The following is a 14329-nucleotide window of genomic DNA, read 5'->3' on the forward strand; positions in this document are numbered from 1 at the left end:
AGAGGACAGAGAGAGAGAGAGACAGACACCATGGAATGTGACTAACTATGTTTATCTCTCTCTCTGTCTCTCTCTCTCTCTCTGTCTCTCTCTCTCTCTCTGTCTCTCTCTCTCTCTGTCTCTCTCTCTCTCTCTCTGTCTCTCTCTGTCCTCTCTCTCTCTCTGTCTCTCTCTCTGTCTCTCTCCCTCTCTGTCCCTCTCTCTCTTGTCTCTCTCTCTCTCTGTCTCTCTCTCTCTCTCTGCTCCAGAGGTTCCTCCATTCCCAGGGGCTGGTCCATGGGGATGTTGCCGCTCGGAATCTCTTGATCCAAGATGATCTCCACGTGCGGATCACCGGATTGCAGATTCCCTTCGAGATCCAGACGCAGGGACTGGTCACCTCCCATCGCAGGGTCCCCCTCAAGTGGCAGGCCCCTGAGACCCTCATGAGGAAGCCCCTCACTCCCAACTCCGACACGTCAGTCACCCCTCCGTCCGGGAAGGTTCGGGGGTGTGTAGTGTGGGACAGGGATGCAGAGGGGGTGTAGGGGGACGGTGGGGGTTACAGAGACAGGGAGGGGGTGTAGGGGGACGGAGGGGGTTACAGAGACAGGGAGGGGGTGTAGGGGGACGGAGGGGGTTACAGAGATAGGGAGGGTGTGTAGGGGACGGAGGGGGTTACAGAGATAGGGAGGGGGTGTAGGGTGGACGGAGGGGGTTACGGAGATAGGGAGGGGGCGTAGGGGGTCGGAGGGGGTCACAGAGATAGGGAGGGGGCGTAAGGGGACGGAGGGGGTTACAGAGACAGGGAGGGGGTGAAGGGGGTGTAGGGGGGACGGAGGGGGTGACAGACACAGGGGGAGGGCCAAGGTGTCTGGAGGCTGTTGGCGATGGAAAGTGACGAATTATTGAGATTGTACAACGCACCAAATGTTGTTGAACGGGGATTGGAGAAGTAGGTTTGGATTCGTGCTGGTAATGCATCCCCTTCGTCTCTCCCTGCCGCAGGTGGTCCTTCGGCGTCCTGCTGTACGAACTTATCACTCTGGGTAAGCCGGCTGCCCGTCCTCTCTCTCTCTCTCTCTCTCTCTCTATTGCAGGAGACGTACTGATGGTGGGGAGTCACAATGCGTTGGGGAGGGCCGTCACCCGCTTCGGGGGCGTTCCTGCCATCTCTGAAACCAAACCCCGCGCCCCCGCGCCCAACCTGCCACCCCCTGGGCTTTCTCTCCGACTCCCTCCGCTCTCTTCGCGCCCTGAGCCCCTCTGACACTCTCTCTTCCTCCTGCTCCCCCACCCCCAATCTCAGGCTCGCCGCCCTACCCTGACGTAGCGCCCCAGTTCCGTCCTTCAGCACCTCCAGAGGGGGACGCCGAATGCCTCAGCCCTCGAATTGCAAATCCCCGCTGTAAGTACGCAGGGCTATGAGGTGGGGAGCATGGTATTTTTCTGAGGGTCGGGGGGGGGGGTGGGTGGCGGCGCGGTAGTGTAGGGGTGGGGGGGGGGGGTGCGGGTGTTTCCGCTGTGTGGTTTGTCGGCGGAGAGGGCGGGGGGGGGGGGCACGGTGGTTGGGGAGTTCTCCCGTGCCGCCTGGCGCCCCCTGGGGGAGGGGCGCCTTCTGAGGATTCGGGAACGGCGGACCGCGACGCCCGGGGAGGCTCAGCGGAAGCGAGGTCCGGTGCGCGAGATCGAGGCTCTTTACGGGGTTGGCGGGGGGGGGGGGGGGGTGGGAGGCTGGGCCCAGCGGAGGGGCGCCCTTGGCATGGGGCGAAGTGTGAGTGGAAGGAGGGAGACGGAGGGAGTCGGGGTGGAGAGGGGAGAAGGAGGGAGGGAGGAGGGAGGGAGGAGGGAGAGGGAGAAAGAGGGAGGGAGTTGGGGAGGGAGGAAGGAGATGGGGGTGTGCAGGGAGATTGAGGGGGGGTTCTCCCTTCCGCCTGGAGGGCTGGGTGTGGACCGCACAGGGCGATTCCGCGAAAGGAGGGGGATTTTTCGAGGCACCGCCCCCTCCTGGGGGGGTTGAGGGTGGTAGGGGCCGTCTCTCACACCCCTCCCTCACCCTCTCCCTCACCCTCAGGTACTCTCTGATGAGGCAGTGCTGGCTGTGGAGGGTCGAGGCTCGGCCCGGCGCCCTCGAGCTCAGGAAGCGCCTCCTCGTCCAGATGGAGCGAGCGGCCGACTCCGTCGTCCTCCGAGTGGCCGCGAGGGTCGACCCAGAGGAATATCACCGCCAGGCCGGGACGTGGGAGCTGGAGAGGAGCCTGGGCTACACTGTGCTGTAGGGCGAGGGGGCAGGGAAAGTGGAGGAGAGAGGGAATGAGGAAGGAGGGAGGAGGAGGGATAAAAGGGGAGAGGAGGAGGGAGGGAGGGAGGGATTGTGAGGGAGGGATGGGGGAGGGAGGAGGAAGAGGGAGTGAGGAAGGAGGGAGGAGAGGGAGGGAGAGGGGGATAGGAAGAGCGGGATGGGGAGAGGTGGATAGAGGAAGAGAGAGGGAGAGGGGTATAGAGGAAGAGAGGAGAAGAGGGGGGGAGGGGGGATAGAGGAACGGAGGGGATAGAGGGAGAGAGGGGATAGAGGGGAGGAGAGAGAGGATAGAGGGAGAGAGAAAGGGGATAGAGGGAGAGAGAAAGGGGATAGAGGGAGAGAGAGAGGGGATAGAGGGAGAGAGAGAGGGGATAGAGGGAGGGAGAGAGAGGGATAGAGGGAAGGGGAGAGGCGGATAGAGGGAAGGGGAGAGGGGATGGAGGGAGAGGGGAGAGGGGATGGAGGGAGAGGGGATAGAGGGAAGGGGAGAGGGGATAGAGGGACGGAGAGAGGGGATAGAGGGAGAGAGAGGGGATAGATGGGAGGGGGTGAGGGGGAGAGAGGGAGGGGATAGAGGGAGGGATAGAGGGAGGGGATAGAGGGGATAGAGGGAGGGGGGATAGAGGGACAGAGAGAGGGGATAGAGGGAGAGAGAGGGATAGATGGAGGGAGAGAGGGGATAGAGGGACGGAGAGAGGCGGATAGAGGGAGAGAGAGGGGATAGATGGAGGGAGAGAGGGGATAGAGGGAAGGTGAGGGGGGGAAGGGGGGAGGGGGTGAGGCCACCCGGCCCACGCGCTGCTCCTGCTGTACCTCGTTGTCAGTTGTCATTCACAATAAACGTACACGTCAAAGCCTCAGATTGTTCGAGGGAGTTTGGAGGGTTTCGGTACCAGCTCCCTCTACACCCCCCTCCCCTATCTCCGTCACCCCATGTGGGAGAGTGTGAGGGGGGAGAGAGTGCGCGAGGGGGGAGAGTGCGCGATGAGGGAGAGTGTGAGGGGGGAGAGTGCGCGATGAGGGAGAGTGTGAGGGGGGAGAGTGCGCGAGGAGGGAGAGTGTGAGGGGGAAGATTGCGCGATGAGGGAGAGTGCGCGAGGAGGGAGAGTGCACGAGGAGGGAGAGTGCGCGAGGAGGGGGTGAGTGTGTGAGGGGGGTGAGTGTGTGAGGGGGGTGTGCGAGTGCACGAGGTTGGGATGTGCGAGTGCACGTGGGGGTGTGAGTGTGCGAGGGGGATGTGTGCGTGTGCGATTGGGGTGTGAGTGTGCGAGGGGGTGTGTGAGTGTGCGAGGGGGGTGTGTGTGTGCGTGAGGGGGGTGTGTGAGTGTGCGATTGGGGTGTGAGTGTGTGAGGGGCGTGTGTGAGTGTGTGAGGGGGTGTGAGAGTGTGCGAGGGGGTGTGAGAGTGTGCGAGGGGGTGTGTGTGAGTGTGCGAGGGGGGTGTGTATGAGTGTGCGAGGGGGGGGTAGCAGTGACGGTGCCTGGTTCTCTTCCCGGCCGCGGTGCCCCTCCCGAAAGGACGAGCGCGACGAGGGTCGCCTTTGCACAAACATCTTTATTCACACCCCCACCCCACCCCCTCGCACACTACCCCCCTCGCACACCCCCCCGTCCCCTCCCAACACCTGCCCCCCACCCCCAGGGCCCCGGGCCGCCACCTCCCGCCTGCAGGCCCACCGAGGCCGGAGGGAGGGGACGGGGGAAGCGGCAAACGCCAACTTTCCGAGCGGGTAGACACTGTCGCGGCTGCGACTGATTCCCGGTTCGGAGGCGGAAGCCGGCTCCCAGGGCGGGGGGTGGCGAGGGAGTGTGCGAGGGGGTAGTGTGCCGGGGGGTGGAGAGGGAGTGTACGAGGGGGTAGTGTGCCGGGTGGGGGAGTGTGTGAGGGGGGAGTGTGCGATGAGGGAAGAGTGTGAGGGGGTATTGTCCGGACGGGGTTGTGTGCCGGGGGGATGGGTCGGGGTGGGGGAGGGAGTGTGCGAGGGGGGATGTGTCGGGGGTAGGGTGGGGGGGTTGGAGGCCTGAACGAAGCCCCACCTCCCTCAAGGAGGGGGCGGGAAGGGCAGAAGGGAGGGGGGGGGTAGTGAGTGGGTGGTGGGGGGTTGGGGGTTTCCTACCCACCCGGGCCCCGGGGTGGCTGCGGGGGGTGGGGGGGATGGAGGGGGGCGCCGAGGGGCCCCGCCGCGGCCATTCCGAGGCACAGCTGCCCGCCCGGGCCGAGCCCACAGGAGAACTGGGCGGCACCAGAGGGAAACGGACGGGAGTCACGTAGCGGGGAGACAGGAAGGATTGGGGAGCCACGGCGGAGGTCGGGGAGGGGTGGGGAGTCGGGGGGCTCGTGTGGGGGGGGCGGTGGGGGATGCTCCTGGCGACAAGGGCTGGGGGGGGGGGTTTTGGGGCCTACCCCCCGCACCCTCCCAACCCCCGACAACGATCGCCGTGTCCGGTGCGAAGGGACGGGAGTCACGTAGCGGGGAGACAGGGAGGATTGGGGACCACCGGCTGTGGCGGGGGAGGGGGGGGTGTTGTAGGGGATGCCCCTGGCTACGAGGGGTGGTGACGGGGGGGGGGGGGTCGGGTATTTGGGGCCTCCGCACCCCCCCCAACCCCCGATCGCAGCGAAGGGAGGAAATGGACGGGAGTCACGTAGCGGGGAGTCAGGGAGGATTGGGGAGCCCCGGGGGAGGGGGGGGGGAATGTGTGGTCGGGGAGGGGGGGGTCCAGTGGGTTGGGGGGGGGGGTGGAGGCGCGCAGGGGTGGTGCCCTAGCCATCCGTCCCAGCCCCTGCTCCGGGGGGGTGGCGCGCCCTGGTTGGCACCGCAGGCCGGCAGGGAGTCACGTGCGGCAGGAGGGGCAGGGTTGGGGCAGCAGGTCACAGTAAATACCCTGTGGGCGCTCGGGATGTAGAGGGACTGGAACGCTGGGAGGAGAGAGAGAGAAAACACGGGGGTTAGATACAGCGTAAGGCTCCCTCTACACCCTCCCCCCGACTCCCACCGACAGGGGGTCAGATACAGGGTAAGGCTCCCTCTACACCCTCCCCACTGACTCCCACGGACAGGGGGTTAGAGAGAGCGTAAGGGTCCCTCGACACCCTCCCCCACACTCCCAGCGACAAGGGGTTAGATACAGGGTAACGCTCCCTCTACACCCTCCCCAACACTCCAAGGGACAAGGGGTTAGATACAGGGTAACGCTCCCTCTACACCCACCCCCACGCTCCCAGGGACAGCGGGGTGAGATACAGAGTAAGACTCCCTCTGCACTCCCAGGGACGGCGGTGGGGGGGGGGGGGGGTGGTGTGGTTAGATACAGGGTAAGGCTCCCTCTACTTACAGCCGATGGTGTTGTGGAGAGTGTTCTCGTGGTCCATGGTGATGACGGTGAGTTCGTAGGGAGCCGGAAGCGGGGGCCGGGGTCGGCGGGAACAGGCCCGGAAACAGGAGGCCGCGATGCCACACGCCACCAGCAGGAGGCAGAGCGCCAGCAGCAACCTGCGGGGACACGGAGCGGGGGGGGGGGGGGGGGCGGTGTCAGAGGGGTTACTCAACGTGGCCGCTCGGCCCCTCTACACCGCATCCCCACGGCTAACCCACCCTAACCTACACATCCCTGTGCACTATGGGACAGTATCCCACGGCTAACCCACCCTAACCTACACATCCCTGGGCACTATGGGACAGTATCCCACGGCTAACCCACCCTAACCTACACATCCCTGTGCACTATGGGACAGTATCCCACGCGTATCCCACCCTAACCTACACATCCCTGGGCACTATGGGACAGTATCCCACGGCTAACCCACCCTAACCTACACATCCCTGTTCACTATGGGACAGTATCCCACGGCTAACCCACCCTAACCTACACATCCCTGTGCAATATGGGACAGTATCCCACGGCTAACCCACCCTAACCTACACATCCCTGGGCACTATGGGACAGTATCCCACGGCTAACCCACCCTAACCTACACATCCCTGGGCACTATGGGACAGTATCCCACGGCTAACCCACCCTAACCTACACATCCCTGTGCAATATGGGACAGTATCCCACGGCTAACCCACCCTAACCTACACATCCCTGTGCAATATGGGACAGTATCCCACGGCTAACCCACCCTAACCTACACATCCCTGTGCAATATGGGACAGTATCCCACGGCTAACCCACCCTAACCTACACATCCCTGTGCACTATGGGACAGTATCCCACGGCTAACCCACCCTAACCTACACATCCCTGTGCACTATGGGACAGTATCCCACGGCTAACCCACCCTAACCTACACATCCCTGAGCACTATGGGACAGTATCCCACGGCTAACCCACCCTAACCTACACATCCCTGTGCACTATGGGACAGTATCCCACGGCTAACCCACCCTAACCTACACATCCCTGTGCACTATGGGACAGTATCCCACGGCTAACCCACCCTAACCTACACATCCCTGTGCACTATGGGACAGTATCCCACGGCTAACCCACCCTAACCTACACATCCCTGTGCACTATGGGACAGTATCTCACGGCTAACCCACCCTAACCTACACATCCCTGTGCACTATGGGACAGTATCCCACGGCTAACCCACCCTAACCTACACATCCCTGTGCACTATAGGACAGTATCCCACGGCTAACCCACCCTAACCTACACATCCCTGGAAACTATGGGACAGTATCCCATGGCTAACCCACCCTAACCTACACATCCCTGTGCACTATAGGACAGTATCCCACGGCTAACCCACCCTAACCTACACATCCCTGTGCACTATGGGACAGTATCCCACGGCTAACCCACCCTAACCTACACATCCCTGTGCATTAAGGGACAGTATCCCGCGGCTAACCCACCCTAACCTACACGTCCCTGTGCACTATTGGACAGTATCCCACGGCTAACCCACCCTAACCTACACATCCCTGTGCACTATGGAACATTATCCCACGGCTAACCCACCCTAACCTACACATCCCTGTGCACTATGGGACAGTATCCCACGGCTAACCCACCCTAACCTACACATCCCTGTGCACTATGGGACAGTATCTCACGGCTAACCCACCCTAACCTACACATCCCTGTGCACTATGGGACAGTATCCCACGGCTATCCCACCCTAACCTACACATCCCTGGAAACTATGGGACAGTATCCCATGGCTAACCCACCCTAACCTACACATCCCTGTGCACTATAGGACAGTATCCCACGGCTAACCCACCCTAACCTACACATCCCTGGAAACTATGGGACAGTATCCCATGGCTAACCCACCCTAACCTACACATCCCTGTGCACTATGGGACAGTATCCCACGGCTAACCCACCCTAACCTACACGTCTCTGTGCACTATGGGACAGTATCCCACGGCTAACCCACCCTAACCTACACATCCCTGTGCACTATGGGACAGTATCCCACGGATAACCCACCCTAACCTACACGTCCCTGTGCACTATGGGACAGTATCCCACGGCTAACCCACCCTAACCTACACATCCCTGGGCACTATGGGACAGTATCCCACGGCTAACCCACCCTAACCTACACATCCCTGTGCACTATGGGACAGTATCCCACGACTAACCCACCCTAACCTACACATCCCTGTGCACTATGGGACAGTATCCCACGGCTAACCCAACCTAACCTACACATCCCTGTGCACTATGGGACAGTATCCCACGGCTAACACACCCTAACCTACACATCCCTGTGCACTGCGGGACAGTATCCCACGGCATTCCCTCCCTAACCTACACATCCCTGTGCACTATGGGACAGTATCCCACGGCTATCCCACCCTAACCTACACATCCCTGTGCACTATGGGACAGTATCCCACGGCTAACCCACCCTGACCTACACACCCCTGTGCACTATGGGACAGTATCCCACGGATAACCCACCCTAACCTACACATCCCTGTGCACTATGGGACAGTATCCCACGTCTAACCCACCCTAACCTACACATCCCTGTGCACTATGGGACAGTATCCCACGTCTAACCCACCCTAACCTACACATCCCTGTGCACTATGGGACAGTATCCCACGGATAACCCACCCTAACCTACACATCCCTGTGCACTATGGGACAGTATCCCACGGCTAACCCACCCTAACCTACACATCCCAGTGCACTATGGGACAGTATCCCACGGCTAACCCACCCTAACCTACACATCCCTGTGCACTATGGGACAGTATCCCACGGCTATCCCACCCTAACCTACACATCCCTGTGCACTATGGGACAGTATCCCGCGGCTAACACACCCTAACCTACACGTCCCTGTGCACTATGGGACAGTATCCCACGGCTAACCCACCCTAACCTACACATCCCTGTGCACTATGGGACAGTATCCCACGGCTATCCCACCCTAACCTACACATCCCTGTGCACTATGGGACAGTATCCCGCGGCTAACACACCCTAACCTACACATCCCTGTGCACTATGGGACAGTATCCTACGGCTAACCCACCCTAACCTACACATCCCTGTGCACTATGGGACAGTATCCCACGGCTAACCCACCCTAACCTACACATCCCTGTGCACTATGGGACAGTATCCCACGGCTAACCCACCCTAACCTACGCATCCCTGTGCACGATGGGACAGTATCCCACGGCTAACCCACCCTAACCTACACATCCCTGTGCACTATGGGACAGTATCCCGCGGCTAACCCACCCTAACCTACACATCCCTGTGCAATATGGGACAGTATCCCACGGCTATCCCACCCTAACCTACACATCCCTGTGCACTATGGGACAGTATCCCACGGCTAACCCACCCTAACCTACACATCCCTGTGCACTATGGGACAGTATCCCACGGCTAACCCACCCTAACCTACACATCCCTGTGCACTATGGGACAGTATCCCACGGCTAACCCAACCTAACCTACACACCCCTGTGCACTATGGGACAGTATCCCACGGCTAACCCACCCTAACCTACACATCCCTGTGCACTATGGGACACTATCCCACGGCTAACCCACCCTAACCTACACATCCCTGTGCACTATGGGACAGTATCCCACGGCTAACCCACCCTAACCTACACATCCCTGTGCACGATGGGACAGTATCCCACGGCTAACCCACCCTAACCTACACATCCCTGTGCACTATGGGACAGTATCCCACGGCTAACCCACCCTAACCTACACATCCCTGTGCACTATGGGACAGTATCCCACGGCTAACCCACCCTAACCTACACATCCCTGTGCACTATGGGACAGTATCCCACGGCTAACCCACCCTAACCTACACATCTCTGTGCACTATGGGACAGTATCCCACGGCTAACCCACCCTAACCTACACATCCCTGGGCACTATGGGACAGTATCCCACGGCTAACCCACCCTAACCTACACATCCCTGTGCACTATGGGACAGTATCCCACGGCTAACCCACCCTAACCTACACATCCCTGTGCACTCTGGGACAGTATCCCACGGCTAACCCACCCTAACCTACACATCCCTGTGCACTATGGGACAGTATCCCACGGCTAACCCACCCTAACCTACACATCCCTGTGCACTATGGGACAGTATCCCACGTCTAACCCACCCTAACCTACACATCCCTGTGCACTATGGGACAGTATCCCACGGCTAACCCAACCTAACCTACACATCCCTGTGCACTATGGGACAGTATCCCACGGCTAACCCACCCTAACCTACACATCCCTGTGCACTATGGGACAGTATCCCACGGCTAACCCACCCTAACCTACACATCCCTGTGCACTATGGGACAGTATCCCACGGCTAACCCACCCTAACCTACACATCCCTGTGCACTATGGGACAGTATCCCACGGCTAACCCACCCTAACCTACACATCCCTGTTCACTATGGGACAGTATCCCACGTCTAACCCTCCCTAACCTACACATCCCTGTGCACTATGGGACAGTATCCCACGGCTAACCCACCCTAACCTACACATCCCTGTGCACAATGGGACAGTATCCCACGGCTAACCCACCCTAACCTACACATCCCTGTGCACTCTGGGACAGTATCCCACGGCTAACCCACCCTAACCTACACATCCCTGTGCACTTTGGGACAGTATCACACGGCTAACCCACCCTAACCTACACATCCCTGTGCACAATGGGACAGTATCCCACGGCTAACCCACCCTAACCTACACATCCCTGGGCACTATGGGACAGTATCCCACGGCTAACCCACCCTAAACTACACATCCCTGTGCACTATGGGACAGTATCCCACGGCTAACCCACCCTAAACTACACATCCCTGTGCACTATGGGACAGTAAACAGAGAGTGTGTGTGTGAGAGTGTGATACAGTGTGTGAGTCGGTACTTACCAAATATACCAGCGATTTGTGAATTGAGGGTCCACATTAGAGCAGCTGTTGGGCAGAGATGGAAACATGTATCACTCAGCCAGGACCCTCTGACAGTGCCCGCTCCCTCGGCGCTGACCCTCCGACAGCGCCCGCTCCCTCAGCACTGACCCTCCGACAGAGCCCGCTCCCTCAGCACTGACCCTCCGACAGCGCCCGCTCCCTCGGCACTGACCCTCCGACAGCGCCCGCTCCCTCAGCACTGACCCTCCGACAGCGCCCGCTCCCTTCTCATTTCATACTCACTACTCATGAGAAACACACTTATCTTCTGTCTGAACCATCGCCAACTGCTGAGAGAGAGAACAATTAGCTCCTTCATCGAAACAGGGAAAGAAGTGAATTGGCAGGGAGAGAGTGAGTGAGGGCGAAAGAGGGAGAGAGAGTGAGAAGAGCGAGGAAAGGGAGTGTGAAAGGGAGTGTGAAAGGGAGTGTGAAAGGGAGAGAGAAAGGGAGAGAGAAAGGGAGAGAGAAAGGGAGAGAGAAAGGGAGAGAGAAAGGGAGAGAGAAAGGGAGTGATAGACAGTGAGAGAGAGACACACACAGAGTGAGAGAGGAGACAGAGAGTGACAGAGAGAGAGAAAGTGACAGAGAGAGAGAGACAGAGACAGAGAGAGAGAGATTTATAGAGAGAGAGAGATAGAGAGAGAGTGACAGAGAGAGAGAGAGTGAGAGAGTGAGAGAGACACAGAGCGAGAGAGAGGGAGACAGATGGAGAGGCAGAGAATGACAGTGTTGAATTGCAGAGAGACAGAGAACGAGAGAGTGTTCAGAGAGTGAGGGATAGAGAAAGGGTTCCGAGAGTGAGCGAACAAGAGAGCATTCAGCGAGAGAAGGGGAGTGAGAGAGTGTTCAGAGAGAGAGAGAGAGATTGAGAGAGTGTTCAGAGAGAGGGGGAACGAGAGAGCATTCAGAGAGGGGGGGATCGAGAGAGTGCTCAGAAAGAGGGGGATCAAGAGAGTGCTCAGAGAATGTTCAGAGAGAGGGGGAGCGAGAGAGTGCTCAGAGAGGGGGGGAACGAGAGAGTGTTCAGTGTTCAAAGAGAGGGATTGAGAGAGTGTTCAGTGAGAGTGGGACTGAGAGAGTGTTCAGAGAGAGTGGGACTGAGAGAGTGTTCAGAGAGAGGGGGATTGAGAGAGTGTTCAGAGAGAGTGGGAACAAGAGAGTGCTCAGAGAGAGGGAACAAGAGAGTGTTCAGAGAGAGAGCTCAGAGAGAGAGGGGGATGGAGAGAGAGCTCAGAAGAGAGGGGGGTGGAGAGAGTGCTCAGAGAGAGAGGGGAATGAGAGAGTGTTCAGAGAGAGGGGGATGGAGAGTGTGCTCAGAGAGAGGGGGAATGAGAGAGTGCTCAGGGAGAGAGGGGGATGGAGAGAGGGGGATGGAGAGAGTGCTCAGAGAGAGGGGGAATGAGAGAGTGCTCAGGGAGAGAGGGGGATGGAGAGAGTGCTCAGAGAGAGGGGGAATGAGAGAGTGCTCAGGGAGAGAGGGGGATGGAGAGAGTGCTCAGAGAGAGAGGGGGGTGGAGAGAGTGCTCAGAGAGAGGGAGAATGAGAGAGTGCTCAGGGAGAGAGGGGGATGGAGAGAGTGCTGAGAGAGAGGGGGAACGAGAGAGTGCTCAGAGAGAGAGGGGGAGCGAGAGTGCTCAGAGAGAGGGGGGAATGAGAGAGTGTTCAGAGAATGGGGAGCGAGAGAGTGCTCAGAGAGAGGGGGAATGAGAGAGTGCTCAGAGAGAGGGGGAATGAGAGAGTGCTCAGAGAGAGGGGGAACGAGAGAGCATTCAAAGAGAGAGGGGGATGGAAAGAGTGCTCAGAGAGAGGGCGAACGAGACAGTGCTCAGAGAGAGGGGGAATGGGAGTGCGCTCAGGGAGAGAGGTGGATGCAGAGAGTGCTCAGAGAGAGAGGGGAATGGGAGAATGCTCAGAGAGAGGGGGAATGAGAGAGTGCTCAGGGAGAGAGGGGGAATGAGAGAGTGCTCAGGGAGAGAGGGAGATGGAGAGAGTGCTCAGAGAGAGGGGGATGGAGAGAGTGCTCAGAGAGAGAGGGGGATGGCGAGGGTGTTCAGAGAGAGGGGAACGAGAGAGTGCTCAGAGAGAGAGGGGGATGGAGAGAGTGCTCAGAGAGAGGGGGATGGAGAGAGTGCTCAGAGAGAGAGGGGGATGGAGAGAGTGTTCAGAGAGAGGGGAACGAGAGAGTGCTCAGGGAGAGAGGAGGATGGAGAGAGTGCTCAGAGAGAGGGGGAATGAGAGAGTGCTCAAGGAGAGAGGGGGATGGAGAGAGTGCTCGGAGAGAGGGGGAACGAGAGAGTGCTCAGAGAGAGAGGGGGATGGAGAGAGTGCTCAGAGAGAGGGGGAATGAGAGAGTTCTCAGAGAGAGGGGGAATGAGAGAGTGCTCACAGAAAGAAGGGGAATGAGAGAGTGCTCAGAGAGAGGGGGGGATGGAGAGAGTGCTCACAGAGAGAAGGGGAATGAGAGTGTGCTCAGGGAGAGAGGGGGATGGAGAGAGTGCTCAGAGAGAGGGGGAATGAGAGAGTGCTCAGGGAGAGAGGGGGATGGAGAGAGTGCTCGGAGAGAGGGGGAACGAGAGAGTGCTCAGAGAGAGAGGGGGATGGAGAGAGTGCTCAGAGAGAGGGGGGGAATGAGAGAGTGCTCACAGAGAGAAGGGGAATGAGAGAGTGCTCAGAGAGAGAGGGGGAATGAGAGAGTGCTCAGAGAGAGGGGGGGAACGAGAGAGTGCTCACAGAGAGAAGGGGAATGAGAGACTGTTCAGAGAGAGGGGGGGATGGAGATAGTGTTGAGTTAGAGAGAGAGAAAAAGACGAGTGTCTCAGAGAGAGTGAGAAACCGAAGAAGTATTCAGAGAGAGGGAATGCGACAGTGCGGAGTGAGAGAGAGAGAGAGAGAGGGGGAGACAGCGTCGATTTCGAGAGAGCGAGTGAACGAGACGGCGTGGAGATAGAGGGGGTTCGGTTGCGAGGGGTGAGGGGGAGGAAGGGAATGCCACAGGAGTCAGGTGGAGGTGTGCAGGCACTCACCTGAAAGAGGACGGACAGAAGGTGAAGGGAGAGGTGTGCCACCCTCCCCATCTCCGCGCTCGGCCGTTCGCTCGGAGGTGCCTCAGACACAGAACACACGGCCTCAACGGCTCCCTCCCTCCCCCCCCATCCCACCCACCTTCTCTCCATCCCCACCCCCCACCTCCGAGCGGCCTTCGCCTCGGACTGAGGGACCTTGCCCCAGGAAAGAATGTTCCGGTCGCTGGGTTCACCTTCACAGGGCTCTCTCTCTCACTCACTCTCTCCACTTCTCTCTCTCTCTCTCTCTCTCTCTAAATATCTGTCTATCTCCGCGTCTCTCGGCCTCTCTCTCTCTCTCTCCCTCCCTCTCCCTCTCTCTCTGTCTCTATGTCTGGCTGTGTCTCTCTCTCTCTCTCTCTCTGTCTCTCTCTCTCTATCTCTCTGTTTCTCTCTCTGTCTCTCTGTTTCTCTCTCTCTCTCTCTCTGTCTCTCTGTGTCTCTGTCTCAGTCTCTGTCTCCCTCTCTCTGTCTCTCTCTCCCTCTCTCTCTCCCCCTCTCTCTCCGTCTCTTTCTCTCTCTGTCTCTCCCACTCTCTCTG

The 14329-nt window shown here is 59.2% G+C and overlaps 1 protein-coding gene and 1 long non-coding RNA gene across 2 annotated transcripts; one reads left to right on the top strand and one right to left on the bottom strand.

Moving 5' to 3' along the window:
• The first annotated feature begins 253 nt into the window (after positions 1-253).
• LOC125450457 (uncharacterized) lies at positions 254-2310 on the top strand. Its single transcript, XR_009445388.1, has 4 exons — positions 254-457; positions 988-1028; positions 1289-1387; positions 2054-2310. It is a non-coding gene; the product is annotated as an uncharacterized LOC125450457 (long non-coding RNA).
• Positions 2311-4393: 2083 nt separating this feature from the next.
• LOC132209285 (transmembrane protein 52B-like) lies at positions 4394-13858 on the bottom strand. The gene is made up of 6 exons (XM_059644412.1): positions 13750-13858; positions 10967-11010; positions 10682-10726; positions 5617-5774; positions 5031-5200; positions 4394-4513 (listed from the first exon to the last, which is right to left on the bottom strand). The coding sequence occupies exons 1-6, from the start codon at positions 13798-13800 to the stop codon at positions 4394-4396; spliced, it is 588 nt and encodes a 195-aa protein (XP_059500395.1). The 5' UTR covers positions 13801-13858.
• Between the last annotated feature and the right edge of the window lie 471 nt (positions 13859-14329).

Source organism: Stegostoma tigrinum, unplaced genomic scaffold (genome assembly GCF_030684315.1).
Source record: "Stegostoma tigrinum isolate sSteTig4 unplaced genomic scaffold, sSteTig4.hap1 scaffold_804, whole genome shotgun sequence".
NCBI lineage: Eukaryota > Metazoa > Chordata > Chondrichthyes > Orectolobiformes > Stegostomatidae > Stegostoma > Stegostoma tigrinum.